This window comes from Oculina patagonica, chromosome 6 (genome assembly GCF_052425735.1).
Source record: "Oculina patagonica isolate OP01 chromosome 6, crgOcupat, whole genome shotgun sequence".
NCBI classification, from domain to species: Eukaryota; Metazoa; Cnidaria; class Anthozoa; order Scleractinia; family Oculinidae; genus Oculina; species Oculina patagonica.
Genome location: NC_135763.1, coordinates 19179675 through 19193624, shown reverse-complemented (window position 1 = coordinate 19193624; position 13950 = coordinate 19179675). Strand labels below are relative to the sequence as shown.

The following is a 13950-nucleotide window of genomic DNA, read 5'->3' as shown; positions in this document are numbered from 1 at the left end:
ACACTCTTATAAGTATGAATTGTTCGTTAGCTTCACAAGAACCACCTTGTAGTCTTCTCGGATATAGTACAACTATTCTACCGTTAGATGCTTGTAAACAAGATGTTACAGTTCACTTACTACTCGAGGTCTTGTTGTGAGCGGCCAGCGAGGATGGCGATCTCGAAGTTCAGAAATCACTGAGGGAGCTTTCTTCATTCAGTTCAGGTCACTTTGACTTATCCGTAGATACAGTGGAAGGTATGAGCATCTGTCCAGAACACTAAAAGAGAAGTAACAGGCGACTGCATGCGACTGGCGACCTTGAAAAAATACCTGTTGTTATCACTGCACAAAGATCAATGCAAACAGATTAATGACCCACGCCGTGTTTGCATGACCTTTGTAATGTATGCAACACTGTCACGCTGGTTGTAATTCATGGACGAGTACTACCCATCCGGGTATTTTTCTCGGATGGACACTATTTAAACAAGAGAGTATTTCTGTCGAGGAACTATCGGCTGTTAGCATAACCACACTGACCTACTATTGGTAATCGCGCAATCTGATTGGCTACACAGGTGCCTACTATCGATCCATAGAAGGATCTCGGAGCGCGCGCTTAGTCTTTGCTGAATTTTATCAATCAAAACCTTCAATAAATCAATTCTAGCGATATTCTGAGTTTAATAGATCGGTCAGTGGGTTATGCTAACACAATTAGACGGCTCGCTCTCGGTTTCTACGGCTTTTGATAGTTGGCTCGGGGCTTCGCCCCTCGCCAACTATCAGCCGGTAGAAACCTCGAGCTTGCCGTCTAATTGTTAAATAGTTCCTCGACAGAAACACTCTATTGTTTAATTATAGTTCACCACTAAATTTTCTCCGATTCTGATTGGTTTAAATTGAACACGTGACGCGATAGTGCCCGTCCGCCGGAGGGCACTATCAGCCCATAGTGCCCTCCCGTGAAAAATGCCCGGATCGATAGTGCCCGCCCGTGACTGTTTTTTGTAAACAAGCTGCCTGCAGACAAAAAAACCCAACCAAATTCACTGCATTTAGTGGGTTTCTCGTCTGGTTTTGTTTCGTTTGTTAAATTTCCGCTTTCAATTGAGTTTTTTATCCTCAAAAGTAAAAATAATTCACGATGCTTGTTTTTGTATGTGCGCGCGGAAGAAAATTTAGTGGTGAACAATAAAGACAATAGAGTGTTTCTGTCTCGGAACTATCGGTCTGATAGTTGTCCCTTGGAAATTTGATTTTCTTAAAACTAGCATATTTGCCCTCGAAGCTTCGCTTCTCGGGCTAATATTTGTTTTAAGAACATCAAATTTCCGCGGGGCAACTATCAGCCGATAGTTCCTCGACAGAAACACTCTATTGTTAAAATAGTGCCCGTCCAAGGAAAATAACCGGATGGATAGTACTCGTCCGTGAAAATTGTTGTAAAGTGGGCCTGCAGACAGAAAAACCCCACAAAAGTCACTGCATTTAGTGGGTTTCTTGTCTGGTTTTGTTTTGTTTGTTAAATTTCGGCTTTAAAAACTTTCATCTGAAAAAAGCAAAAAATAATTCAAGATGCTCATTTTTGAATGGGCGCGCAGAAGAAAATTTAGTGGTGAACAATAAAAACGATAGAGTGATTTGTTTCTGAACTATCGGTCTGATATTGCCCCTCGGAAATTTGATGTTCTTAAAACTAGCATATTAGCCCTTAAAGCTTCGCTTCTCTGGCTAATATTTGTTTCATGAACCTCAAATTTCCGCGGGGCAACTATTTAACAATTAGACGGCAAGCTCGAGGTTTCTACCGGCTGATAGTTGGCGAGGGGCGAAGCCCCGAGTCAACTATCAAAAGCCGGTAGAAACCGAGAGCGAGCCGTCTAATTGTGTTAGCATAACCCACTGACCGATCTAGTAAACTCAGAATATCGCTAGAATTGATTTATTGAAGGTTTTGATTGATAAAATTCAGCGAAGACTAAGCGCGCGCTCCGAGAGCCTTCTACGGATCGATAGTAGGCACCTGTTTAGCCAATCAGATTGCGCGATTACCAATAGTAGGTCAGTGTGGTTATGCTAACGACTGATAGTTGTCCCGCGGAAGTTTGATGTTCTTAAAACAAATATTAGCCAAATATTTTTTTACTTTTCAAAATAAAAAACTCAATTGAAAGCCGAAATTTAACAAACGAAACAAAACCAGACATGAAATCCACTAAATGCAGTGATTTTGTTTTTTTTTTTTTTTGTCTGCAGGCACACTTGTTTACAAAAAATTTCACGGGCGGGCACTATCCATCCGGGCATTTTTCTCGGACGGGCACTATGGGCTGATAGTGCCCTCCGCGGATGAACACCATCGCGTCACGTGATCAATTTAATCCAATCAGAATCTGAGAAAATTTATTGGTGAACTATAATCGCTGATAGGGCATGATTGTGCGTTGACTTAAAAGTGCTTTAAATTTTAGGTTTTGGATAGCGGTAGTCCACTGTATGTTTTGGATAGCGATAGTCGACTCGGCTGAGCCTCGTTGATTAATCTAACTCATAGAAAACTCGGGTTACTAATTTTCAAATATAAAACAGTGATACACAGTTTTGTAATGGCCACACCCAGCTTCTTAGAATCGAGGAAACTGATGTATACAAAACATCATTTTTTTTGAAATGCCAGTGGGATACATCTATAAATATTCAACATTTTTTTAATTTATGTTGGTTGAATATTGGATATTTTGTTGTACAGGCAATCAAGTGATCGTAAAGGAAAAACGAATATTATACATGCACTACAGTGTCACTGGCGCGATGTATACTCGTGTAAGCATTTCTCCTGTACATCGGCTAACTCTCGCCCCGCCCAATTATTTATTTTGATAGTTAAAAAGCCGGGCAATAGATTGGCTTAATATTCCATTTGCACGATTTTTTCTTAGGGTTTCTGTAGTACAAATCTTTTACAGTGTAAATGAAATCTGCTTCAAGGTTGTAGGTGAACCACGCCCACAAAGAAATTTATCGTGTCTGAAAGGTACACAACACGAAACAAAGTTGTTGTTGCCACCATCACGACCTTTGTCTGGTTTGACCAGGCGTTTGTGCTACAAAAATTAAGAACTATTTTTCTTAATTTAATTCACAAATAGTTTTGAATAAGAAAGGAAACCAGAGCTAGTTAAATAAGTTTTCTCGTAGTGGCGAATCATAAGCAAAAGTGTGTGCATCTTAAGCATCCTATAATGGATTAGCTTGACTATCGCTTGGGTACGAATATGACACAGACATATACTAGACATTGATTCTCGTGACCTGAAACGAACATTTTGTTTATCTCTTATATCGGTAAACGATGCCCATATAAATTGATGAACGTTGTGCTTCTATGAAAATTCACACACGAGTTGGGTCACATTTCAGTTTTCTCCAATGACCAAAACGAAAATGCAGTCCTCGACAAAGATCAAAACAGAGATGTTTTCTGTTTTTATTGGTTAAATTGGAGTTACTACTTACTTCGGGTGCGTCACGATGACACTTGCGTTATAGCAAAATTAGAAATGAAAAAATACGCTTCCTGTCACTAAAGGTTCTTGAAAAAAATACACAGCCGATCTGAACTTCTACCTATGTTTACTTGGGTCTTGTGTGCGTTTTTGTGTCTCTTTTAGGATGAAAAGAATTCGAGACTAACTTGAAAAGAGAGGAGCTCGAATTACAACCAGCGTGACAGTGTTGCATACATTACAAAGGTCATGCAAACACGGCGTGGTTCATTAATCTGTTTGCATTGATCTTTGTGCAGTGATAACAACAGGTATTTTTTCAAGGTCGCCAGTCGCATGCAGTCGCCTGTTACTTCTCTTTTAGTGTTCTGGACAGATGCTCATACCTTCTACTGTATCTACGGATAAGTCAAAGTGACCTGAACTGAATGAAGAAAGCTCCCTCAGTGATTTCTGAACTTCGAGATCGCCATCCTCGCTTGCCACTCACAACAAGACCTCGAGTAGTAAGCGAACTGTAACATCTTGTTTACAAGCATCTAACGGTAGAATAGTTGTACTATATCCGAGAAGACTACAAGGTGGTTCTTGTGAAGCTAACAAACAATTGCAATTCATACTTATAAGAGTGTTTGTCCCGAATGAAACGTGATAACATGAATTGAAACTGACAAAAGTTCCGTGTCGAACGTGAGAAATAGCGTCTCGACTCGTGGTTTCTTTCTTTGGTACCTTGGATCATTACTACAAAGACCGCCTTATATATTAGGTTTATAATCTCGCTTTTAAGACATACCAAAATAAACTATGAAAATCGAAGCAATACTTACGTAATACGGCTAAGTTTTCGCAGGAAATACACAATGAATTCATGCACGGACTGTGGTATATATTACTTTAATTAACATAGTTAATTCGAAATCAATTATTAACTCATTTGCCGAAGTTTCTACTCCTTTCAATGAATTAAAATACAACAATTTCATTTCAAAATATAATGTTATCGATGTTATGTGATATTTGAGTGTGATTTAATTTTGGCGGGAAAATAGCCATAAGTGCGATCAGAGCCATTTTTGAACTAAATTCGTGGAAAAAGAATTTCTTGTGCCAATCAATAAATTCTTGTTTTCGATTAAGAAGGGTATGGACTGTTATAAAATGGCTTTTAATAAAAAAATAAACCATCGCACTTTTGAAAAAATTGAATTTGAAAATCCCCCAAATTCACTCTGTGGCAAGACACAAGCTACCTACCTAGTTTAGAAAATATGGTAAAAATTACAGTTAAACTGAAAATTTGTTTCTAAACATGCAAAACATCAACAACCAGTTAATTTACCTTGAGAAAAAGTTTTGTGCACAAAATGCAAAAGGAAGATCTGTTTCCTGTACTGAGAATTTGGCCTTTTTTATGAGGATTTTTGGCACTTTCTGTTCCAAAAACTAGGGGGGTGGTCAATCTCAAGATTGAAAAGGCAGAAAATCATTTAAATGCCACCAATCTTAATCTTATCTGATAGGTTTTAAATGCTGAAAATATGAGGGAAATCGGCTGACCCCCATCTTTTGGCATTGCCTGGTTTACTCTGACAATGACACTTAAACCTCCTGGCACCAGTGAAGCTATAATCTACGTGAATTCTTAATAACAAATGGTGACGAGTACAATCCATGATCCGTGGACCAAGTTGCAAAAGTCCAGTCCACAAAATCAAAGTAATCTATAGACGATCGTAGACTGGACACCAGTGTTTTCAGTGTACTTGTGGTGATCAAGCTCGAAGTCTCTGTTGGCGGCTTACATTGAGTATTTTGCTTCGGTGAAGGTAAGAAAACATAATTACACGTTAAAAAGGTTGAAGAGTTCGGTAATCAAACTTAATAGAACCTAAAACGTTCCATCCGCGTTCGATCTGGTAGCAAATACTACAAATTGAATTCGATCATCAAGTCGTTAAGTTCGATCTTCGACAGTTGTTATTGATTTCCCAACTCTCTATTTATATTCTTAAGAAGTCTGAACATTGATCGGAGCCTTCTATCTTTGTAAAATGTTTTCTTTCTTGTTTTCTTTCTTGACGCCTGTGCTTTTATCGCGGTCGGTGATACGAACGACATTAGCCACATGCACATGTGCCAAAATAATTTACAAAAGAAAAGAAACAAGCTTTATTGACTTCCAAAAGTTGATTTTCTTCTGGGCTGTGAAAGTTGTACACACAGGAAAGTGTAAACATCTTTGAGACTTAAATAACCACAAGAACAGCTTTGTGAAGGCTATGTAATTCCCGGCGTAGCTCAAAAAGTCAATCATTCAATTTGTGGTCGCTTTTTTGACGCACGCGCTGGGTAACCCGGCCGCTCTTACACATTATCCTTACAGAAAGATGGCCTTATTTTGTCTGTTCACAGGCAGGCCACCCTATGTGTTCGCAGTTGAATCTCTGTTGACATACAAAATCGCCGAACTATAGAAATGTAAAGAAACCTATGGCAGTAATGAATAAAGCACTTTAAACAATGGGCAATTCCAGAAAATATCCATACACCACGACGGACGGCTTCAATATTGTAAGCCCCCCTTGCCTTCGGAAATTCCAAAATGCGTTACCCCCCCATGCCCTCGGAATTCCATAATCCTTAACCCCCCCTCCCGTTCGGATTTTTCCTTTTTTCTTTAAGTCCTTTACAATTCCCGACAGGTTCGCAAATATGCCCAATCTGGCGTATTTTACATCAAATTATTTCAAATGACTCGATCTGTAACAGAGGCTGGGATGAAAATGTAAAAAAAAAAGAGTTTTCTCCTTACCCTTGTTCAACAGATACAACCTACATTAACTTTACATTGCCCCAAACTGGTACAGAACATTAAAATAACAATATGGTGTTATGTATGTGTGTACTTTCAGAAGATAATACGATCGAGTGCACTGACATATCCGCCATCTTGAATTTGAGCCTTCGGGGTCAGCAGTCGCTCCCAATCCCACGTGCTTCAAAATGGCATCTCGAAGCGTGGCAAAAACGTTTCGCGCTCCACTGACTGTGCTGAATATGTTGTGGATCCGCTTTGACAAGAAAAAAAGAATGAATGAAGACATTCATCAACGTTAAGGCCTCTGGATCTTGATGTACAACCAACATTTTATTAGTTTTCTTTTGTAAATGAACGCAAACACACGCCTGATCGATCGATACTTGTCTTGTATCTTCTAGTATCCTGCTTCTGCTACGCGGTCGTCAGTTCGTGCTTTATTTACAAATGAGTAATCCACAAAATTAGCATTTCAAGGAACACACTTTTGTCTGTCTCCTCTGGAAATCCAAGATCTGGAACTCCCCCTTGCCTTCGGAATTCCAATCGTAAGTATCCCCCCATGCCTTCGGAATTCCAGTTCAAAGAACCCCCCCCCCTTGCCCTCGGAATTCCAAAAAGCCGTCCGTCGTGGTGTATGGATATTTTCTGGAACTGCCCAATACTTATAACATAATTAAGATAGTACGCGCGCTCTCATTGGTCGATAGGTAAGTTTAGATGAGAGTATGTAAACACGGTTGTGACGTCACGCTTTCTTTGTTTCCTGGCACATTTTAAAAACATTATAAAACTGCCAAAAAGACTTTCAAAGTAATTTCAAGTACGATATTAAAGAAATGGAAAACAATACCAAATTTTGATATGTGTTCCGGCTTTCTCTTCCCATATGAGCCTGAGGAAAAAAGCAAAAGAAAGAAGAACCACAGCGCTTTGCCTGGAGGGAGCTCAAGCGAACGACAAAATATGCAACAAAATACGCAGTAAAGTAAATTTTTGTGTTTAAGTACTAAAATAAAATTCCCTACAAGTCATTCTTTATTAGAAAAAAATATAGGTCAACGCAAACGAAACTATAAGCTACAAACTTAAACTTTAATTTGCACGGCCGATCGGTTTCCGTGTTTTTACCGGCAAATCTGCTTAAAATGCGATTAAAATGACGCTTAAAATATATTTTCTCTGAGACTTTCCCAGCGTAAAAATTCTACTGTTACATTGGCAATAATAGTCGTGAACTTTTTTCATTCAAAATGGGCTTGGGGAAGACGAAAGAATGGGAATATTTGTCAGAAAACCAAAGCAGAATTTGTTCCACGCTTGAAGCACATTAAAAAGACGGAGGAAATGACAGTAGAAGAAACTGACCCGTTTAGATGGCTATCTGAACAATTTACCGTACAATAAATGCATACCATTGCTACCGACCTCGCTAGATCCGCTGCTTGTGCTATGATTCCTAATTATCCAGCAAAACTTCACAAGACACGATGAGACTTTTCAACCGTGTTATCGGGCTGCCAAATAATTCAGGCAAGTTTACTTAACTTTCAAGAGCGATCAAGCACAGTGACATTCATTTTCAGCTTAAATTAACTCCTCACCTTGAAGTTCTTTCTTTACTAAGCCATATTTTTTAGCATTTCTTTTAGTTTTTGCCAAACTTTCCATATTTTCCTGTAAGATTTACGTGGAATCGCTTTCGTCGACACGGCGCTACTTGCCACAAATTTTACTTGAACTCTTATAACACAAATTTTGATTGTTTCACGTGTTGTCAAATGCGTATTTTGAGAAAATCTATTTCAATCAAGAAGTAAATAAACCAAATCCCCTTCATTTTTCGAATTATTTTTAAAAAAAAATATTTTATAAAAGCAATAGAGAACTTTTTTCCGTGTTTACATAGCACACTCGGGTGGTTGGGAGAATTCTCGAAAGTTTTGCAAACCCTCGACTGCGTCTTGGGTTTGCATAACTGTCTCGAATTCTCCCAACCCCCCTCATGTTTAGACGAGGCTATGTACATGTAAACACAGAAAAAAGTCCTCTATTGCTTAAATATAATTTTAGGCTCATCTCGATCGGAATGTTTAGTTCAGTTACATAAACTGTTAGTCAACTCATGTGTGGCCTTTTATTTTCCTTCTGTGCCTTTTAAAGGCTTTATTTCATTGAATTGTTTTTGACCGTTGGCTTTACATATTAAGAGGGGAGACAAGGCAGGCAACGTTGTCTAATTCAAGCTCCAACTGATGCCAAACCACCATTAATACTCTCGCACTTTATCACCTGTAAAAAAGAAAAAACCTACAGTAATGATCATGGTGTAACTACAGTTGAAATAAATGCTATTTGATTGGTTTACAAAACTTTTTTAACACTGATTTGTTAAAAAAGTTAGACATATTAGGTAACATTGTTCATTTGTTTTGTACTTGTCTAAAAATCAGATGACAGATATCAAATCGGACGCGGTATAATTAACAATTATCCTGCCAAATCGCGCGGAATATCGCCTGATACTTAGCTGACAAGGCCGTAGGCCAAGTTGGCTAAAATCAGACAATATTCCGCAAGATTGAGCAGGATAATTTTTTTTAATATTTAACTAATTGTTAACGAGACACATTCTTCTGCTGTACGTAAAACACATTTTGCAGATAGAAAAACTGTAAATATGCAGCGCTTACAAGATTTCGGATTCATGAATCTTTTTAACCTACCGTACATATATCGCAGGATATCTGTTGTGTACGGATGACAGATAACATTAACATTTTGACCATATATGGGCAGCATGCACATGTGTTGAATAATAATGTCTGATACCCATTGTCCAATTTTGTACCACACAATGCGTTTCGTCCAATGAGGGTGTGGAAATTAATTGGTGAGTTATAATTCATAAATAAACCTCTTCAGACGGCTGGTATATATTGGAGAATATTGCCAGAGGTTCATGATATTGTCGGAAAAATGAACAGTTGGCCCAGGAGCAAAGCTTCAATAGCATGCAATTATGAAGTTTTGAGGACAACCTTTCAACCAACCTGGTATTATCCTACAATATACCAGCGAGCCAGAAAGGGTTTTTTAACCCTACAATTAATTTCTACAACATGCTTTTTTGCCAGAAAATAAGAAAAAACCTACAGTGAAAAATGCAGGCTCAAATGGGGTAATAAATTGTTTGGTATACTCTGGTCTGGAATAATGACTGTTTGTTGTTGTTCTTGTTTGTTTTTTTTCAAGAAAGTTTTTTGTTGTTGTTGTTCAACCCTTTTCAATAGCACATGACATGCTAACAAAATGGTATTAGTGCTATGGACTCAGTTCAAGTGGTCTAGGGTAGAGTGCTGGCTAGGCTTAATTGCAGATTGGGCTTAAGTGAAGATTTTAACTTTAACACTGCCCTTCTGCCCTTCTTAGAGTGCTATTATGATCAAATTTTCACTTCTTGCAATTTTAGGTGTTTCATAGAGTATTTAATAAACGATTTCAAATGGCAGCCTCTGTTTTCAAATATCTCCTTTATTCCGGAGATATTTAAGCTTTAAAAAGTCATAAAACATGCAAATTAGGGGACTGATGACATCATCTGCTCAACCCAATTTTATGTCAAGTACAAAAATTGAGTTATCTCAGACATTTAATTTTTCTGTAGAGAACAATGAAACTTGGCAAACTTATGGTTTTACAGGTGACAAACAGGACACTAATAATAAAGTTATGTTGCAAGTTACCATTGTTACTCATTTTTTTCCACTCTCCGCCAATTTGTTTTTACTTTTTTTTAAGAATTTTTAGTTCGGAAAAAAGAATTCCGGGAAATACATTGCCTTATCCATTTATATGCTTGCCAGGTTACTCATGCAAAGCATCATTGGCAAATATCAAAAAAGAATGGCAGAATTGGCCAGAAAAGTCATCGAGGGGGTCTGGAGTCTAGTATTTTGCCATGGTAACCAATTAAGTTCATTTTATGAAACAACCGTCTAGCAGAGTGTTGCTGCAAGGAATCAGAGACTTCTAATACAAATTGGCTAAGATATTTGATCAGATTTGATCAAAATTTGGTTGAGTCTATGACGTCATTACTTTGCTAGTTTGCATATTTTCAAAACATGAATATCTCTAAAAGGAAAAGAGTTATTGAAAAACAGTAAACGACATTTTTCTTCTCATATAGGGTACTTGTTAATAGTTTCAAAAAGGCTATGAAAGAAAAGATGCAAATTTCATCATAGAAGCACTTGAAGTATAAATAGGTACAACTGGCCAGGGGGCATAGTTAATAGAGGGAAATGGTTAGGAAGCCCGGCAAACATCAAAGGAGCAAACAAAGAGGCCTTGATTTATGTTGGAAGGTCCACGACCCTGCACATCTTTTGTTTTGTGCTCATACACTATGCATGAATTACGTAATCTCAATGTTTCTATTGGTTAGCTACCTGAACACACGTAACCACCTATTGTATTTTGTCAGGTTTTGTGCAGGGTCAACCTCCAAAATAGCGAACAAAAACATACAACAAAGAACTTTGCCAGGCTTCCTAACCATTTACCTTTATAAACTATGCCAGGGGGTGACTGGCTATGAGGGTGAAAAGTTAGGGGGGAGTTGCTGAGCTTGAAGTGATTTATTTGCACAAAATGTGCAAGGCAGTCATAAGTGGTTTTGGGGTCTATATTCATGCAACATTGTTGTCTGAAGCAATGCTTGGGTTGTTATTGAAACAGATTTTTCCGTATTTATCATCATTAAAAAAATTAATCATTATTCTAGTTTTGATAAATTTTGCTTTTCTCTGCTAAAAGTGAACTTACAGTAATCATTCATCAGTCAATTCCAGCAGTGCCATGCCATTCCCCAGGACATAACCTTCAGTCACTGACATTCTCCTTTTTTGGAAAAAGGCACATTTCTTGGGGTGTGGGCAAATAAGTCAGTCAAGTGCCCCGATATATAAGCAAAACAGAAGGTGATGGAATGCCCCACCTCAGCCTATCTAGAAAACCTAGAAAACGATACTGCTAAAGTTTTTAGTCCTTTTGTTTAAATGTGCATCAATCCTCCCGTTTTTTATTTGCTCTTATGGCCCACCACTTGCAATTCATCTGACCAGTGCGCGGGCTAGTAGAACGCGTACACTTTTGAGTTTATTTGCATATGTAAGAAAACTGCCTTCCCTAAAGTCAAATTAATCAAACTAATTCTCAGATGAGACAATAATTATAAGTCAGGTAGTTTTTTCTGTAGCTTCTTATTGTGCCATCTTAGTTAAGCGAGTTTGAAGAAGTGCTTCAAAGAAAAATGTTTTGTACGTCTGGCGCGTACAAGTCCGAAACGCGCAAGAAATCCTTCTGTGGGCTCTTAAGGGGGTCCTTCTAAAGGGGGCTTTTTCGCGGATTTTAACAGATTTTTGACTGAGACAAAACTTATGTCGTAGGAATCCTAAAAATTATAATCCTTTTTAATAAAAACTGTAAACAAGCGTCTTTGGCTTGAAAAATTAACGCTTAATTTTTCAAGTTGTTTCCGCGCGTCTTAAGAAAAGTCGAAATTTATAACCGTGGTTTGATTTCTCTCCGCAGTAAAAAATATCTTCCTTTAGATGTTCAAAGACAAGTTTTTGGGTCAAGTTGCCTACCACTAACGTCAAGCTAGGCCAAAAATCTCGTCCCCGTGCTCCTCTAACTAAAGATCTGAGCAGTTAGTAAAGCGTTTGGTAGTGCCAAATAGTGAATTTTGGTGGGGAGAACACTTGGGTCGAGAAAAATTGATATTGCGCGTGCGTTACCAGTGCCAGTCCCAAACCGCGCAATGATTGGAGATAACATAGCCTACATTTTAATCCTACGAATGGAATTACTGTTTACATTTAAAAATCGGACGCTACTGAAGGTCGTCTAAAAATACTGGTGTTTATGTGAATAATAATGTGAATTTCATAGACACAATACAAAGCATTAAGCAAAGGGATGTTCTTACGTGTTGGCACTGGATTATGCCCTTTCAGTTTTGGCTTTTGTTTCCCGGTCACGTGATTGGTCATTTATGGCCGTGATTTAAAACTCTTGCTGGACTCTTCAATGGAACAACGTTGTGCAAAAAGCTTATCCGTAGGATATTTGGTTTCCAAAAAAGGTCAGAAACCTTTCTTAGCAACAAATTGGTAGTTAAGAAGGACCCCCTTTAATAAAGAAAAGGACGGAATCTACCTTATTACATGAAATTTTCGCGACACGTTAATTTCGCGAATTCCGAAGAAATCGCGAAATTAAAGTGGCGCGAACAATAAAGTGGCGCGAACATAACATGACGCGAAAATTAAGTGACTTACATATGTCAATAATCATGAAAGAATAAGTAACTGTTTAATACCACTAAAGGGTCGCTTTAGAACAATTACTCATGCACGTACAAGCATGACCTACATGTAGACATTCCGAGAACTACTCTGTTGATGCTATTGCCGAGATTTAGTCTCTGCCCTTGCGTTTTTGTTACGTTTGATGTTATTGTTCCTTTGATAAAGTCGTTTTATTTTATTCAAATGCATGTTTTAAATAATATTGCCAAGGAAGTGTAAATTGTGTCTTACTCAAAAACGCGAAATTAAAGTGATTCAAAATACAAAATTCTCGCCAAATCGCGAAATTTAAGTGTCGTGAAATATTCGCACCTCAAAATCGCGAAATTAACGTGTCGCGAAAATTTCATTTAATAAGGTAGTGGAGACCAGTTATATCGTCAGATGGAAGACTTAACAGCACTTTTGTATGTTTTAATTTCTTGACTTCTCCTAATCATCAATAAGGAATTTGGCCAGCCGGCTGCGAGTAACATTTATTTGAAAGGGTGAGTCCCTATTCGGCGGAATGACAGAATTAGGGAATGCTAGTTTGCTTACGGTTAGCTTTTTTTGTAATTGTTTAGGGTGATACAAAAAAGTGTTGCCCTAACCAACAAATAGAAGCTAACGGCAAGCAAACCGGAGTGAAAATAAACAATGAAATTGTTCCCCAAGAGCTAATGTCTCCTCGAGACGTATTATTTGCCTTACCTTTTTTTTTTTTTTTCATTTTTTTAAAGGTATAAGGAATATCATTACATGATACCTGGTAGTGTTGAAAGTGGTAGTCACAAAGATAAACAAAACGTTATCGGTGCAGCTGCTATTCCCTCAGGAGCTTCACCCCTGAAAACCGACCAGTGTGACACGACGCTTGACAGAACTGAAATCATACAAAAATGGAAACAGGAAAGAAGCCTTTTGAGTGCGACCAGTGTGGCAAGTGTTTTAAGCGTAAAGGAGCTCTAAAGCTACATACAACAACACACACAGGCGAGAAGCCTTTTGAATGTGACCAGTGCGGAAAGCGTTTTACTCAAGAAGGTAACCTGCAACAACATAAAACTATACACACAGGAGAGAAGCCTTTTGAATGCAACCAGTGTGGTAAGTGTTTTAGTCGGGCAGGACAGCTGAAGGTACATAAGAGAGTTCACACAGGAGAGAAGCCTTATGAGTGCAAACAGTGTGGCAAATGTTTTTACAATGGATCTACTCTAACAAACCATAAAATAACCCACAGCCAAGAAAGGCCTTTTGAGTGCAACCAGTGTGG

The 13950-nt window shown here is 38.2% G+C and overlaps 1 protein-coding gene across 1 annotated transcript in view; it reads left to right on the top strand.

Moving 5' to 3' along the window:
• Window positions 1-5263: 5263 nt before the first annotated feature.
• Window positions 5264-13950, top strand: part of LOC144657487 (uncharacterized) — a 10291-nt gene continuing 1604 nt past the window's right edge. Inside the window, exons 1-2 of the mRNA XM_078517831.1 lie at window positions 5264-5323; window positions 13415-13950. The exon at window positions 13415-13950 is cut by the window's right edge and continues 1604 nt beyond it. Of these exons, the coding sequence (XP_078373957.1) occupies window positions 13574-13950 (377 nt within the window). The 5' untranslated portion in view covers window positions 5264-5323; window positions 13415-13573. The remainder of the gene's footprint in view (window positions 5324-13414) is intronic.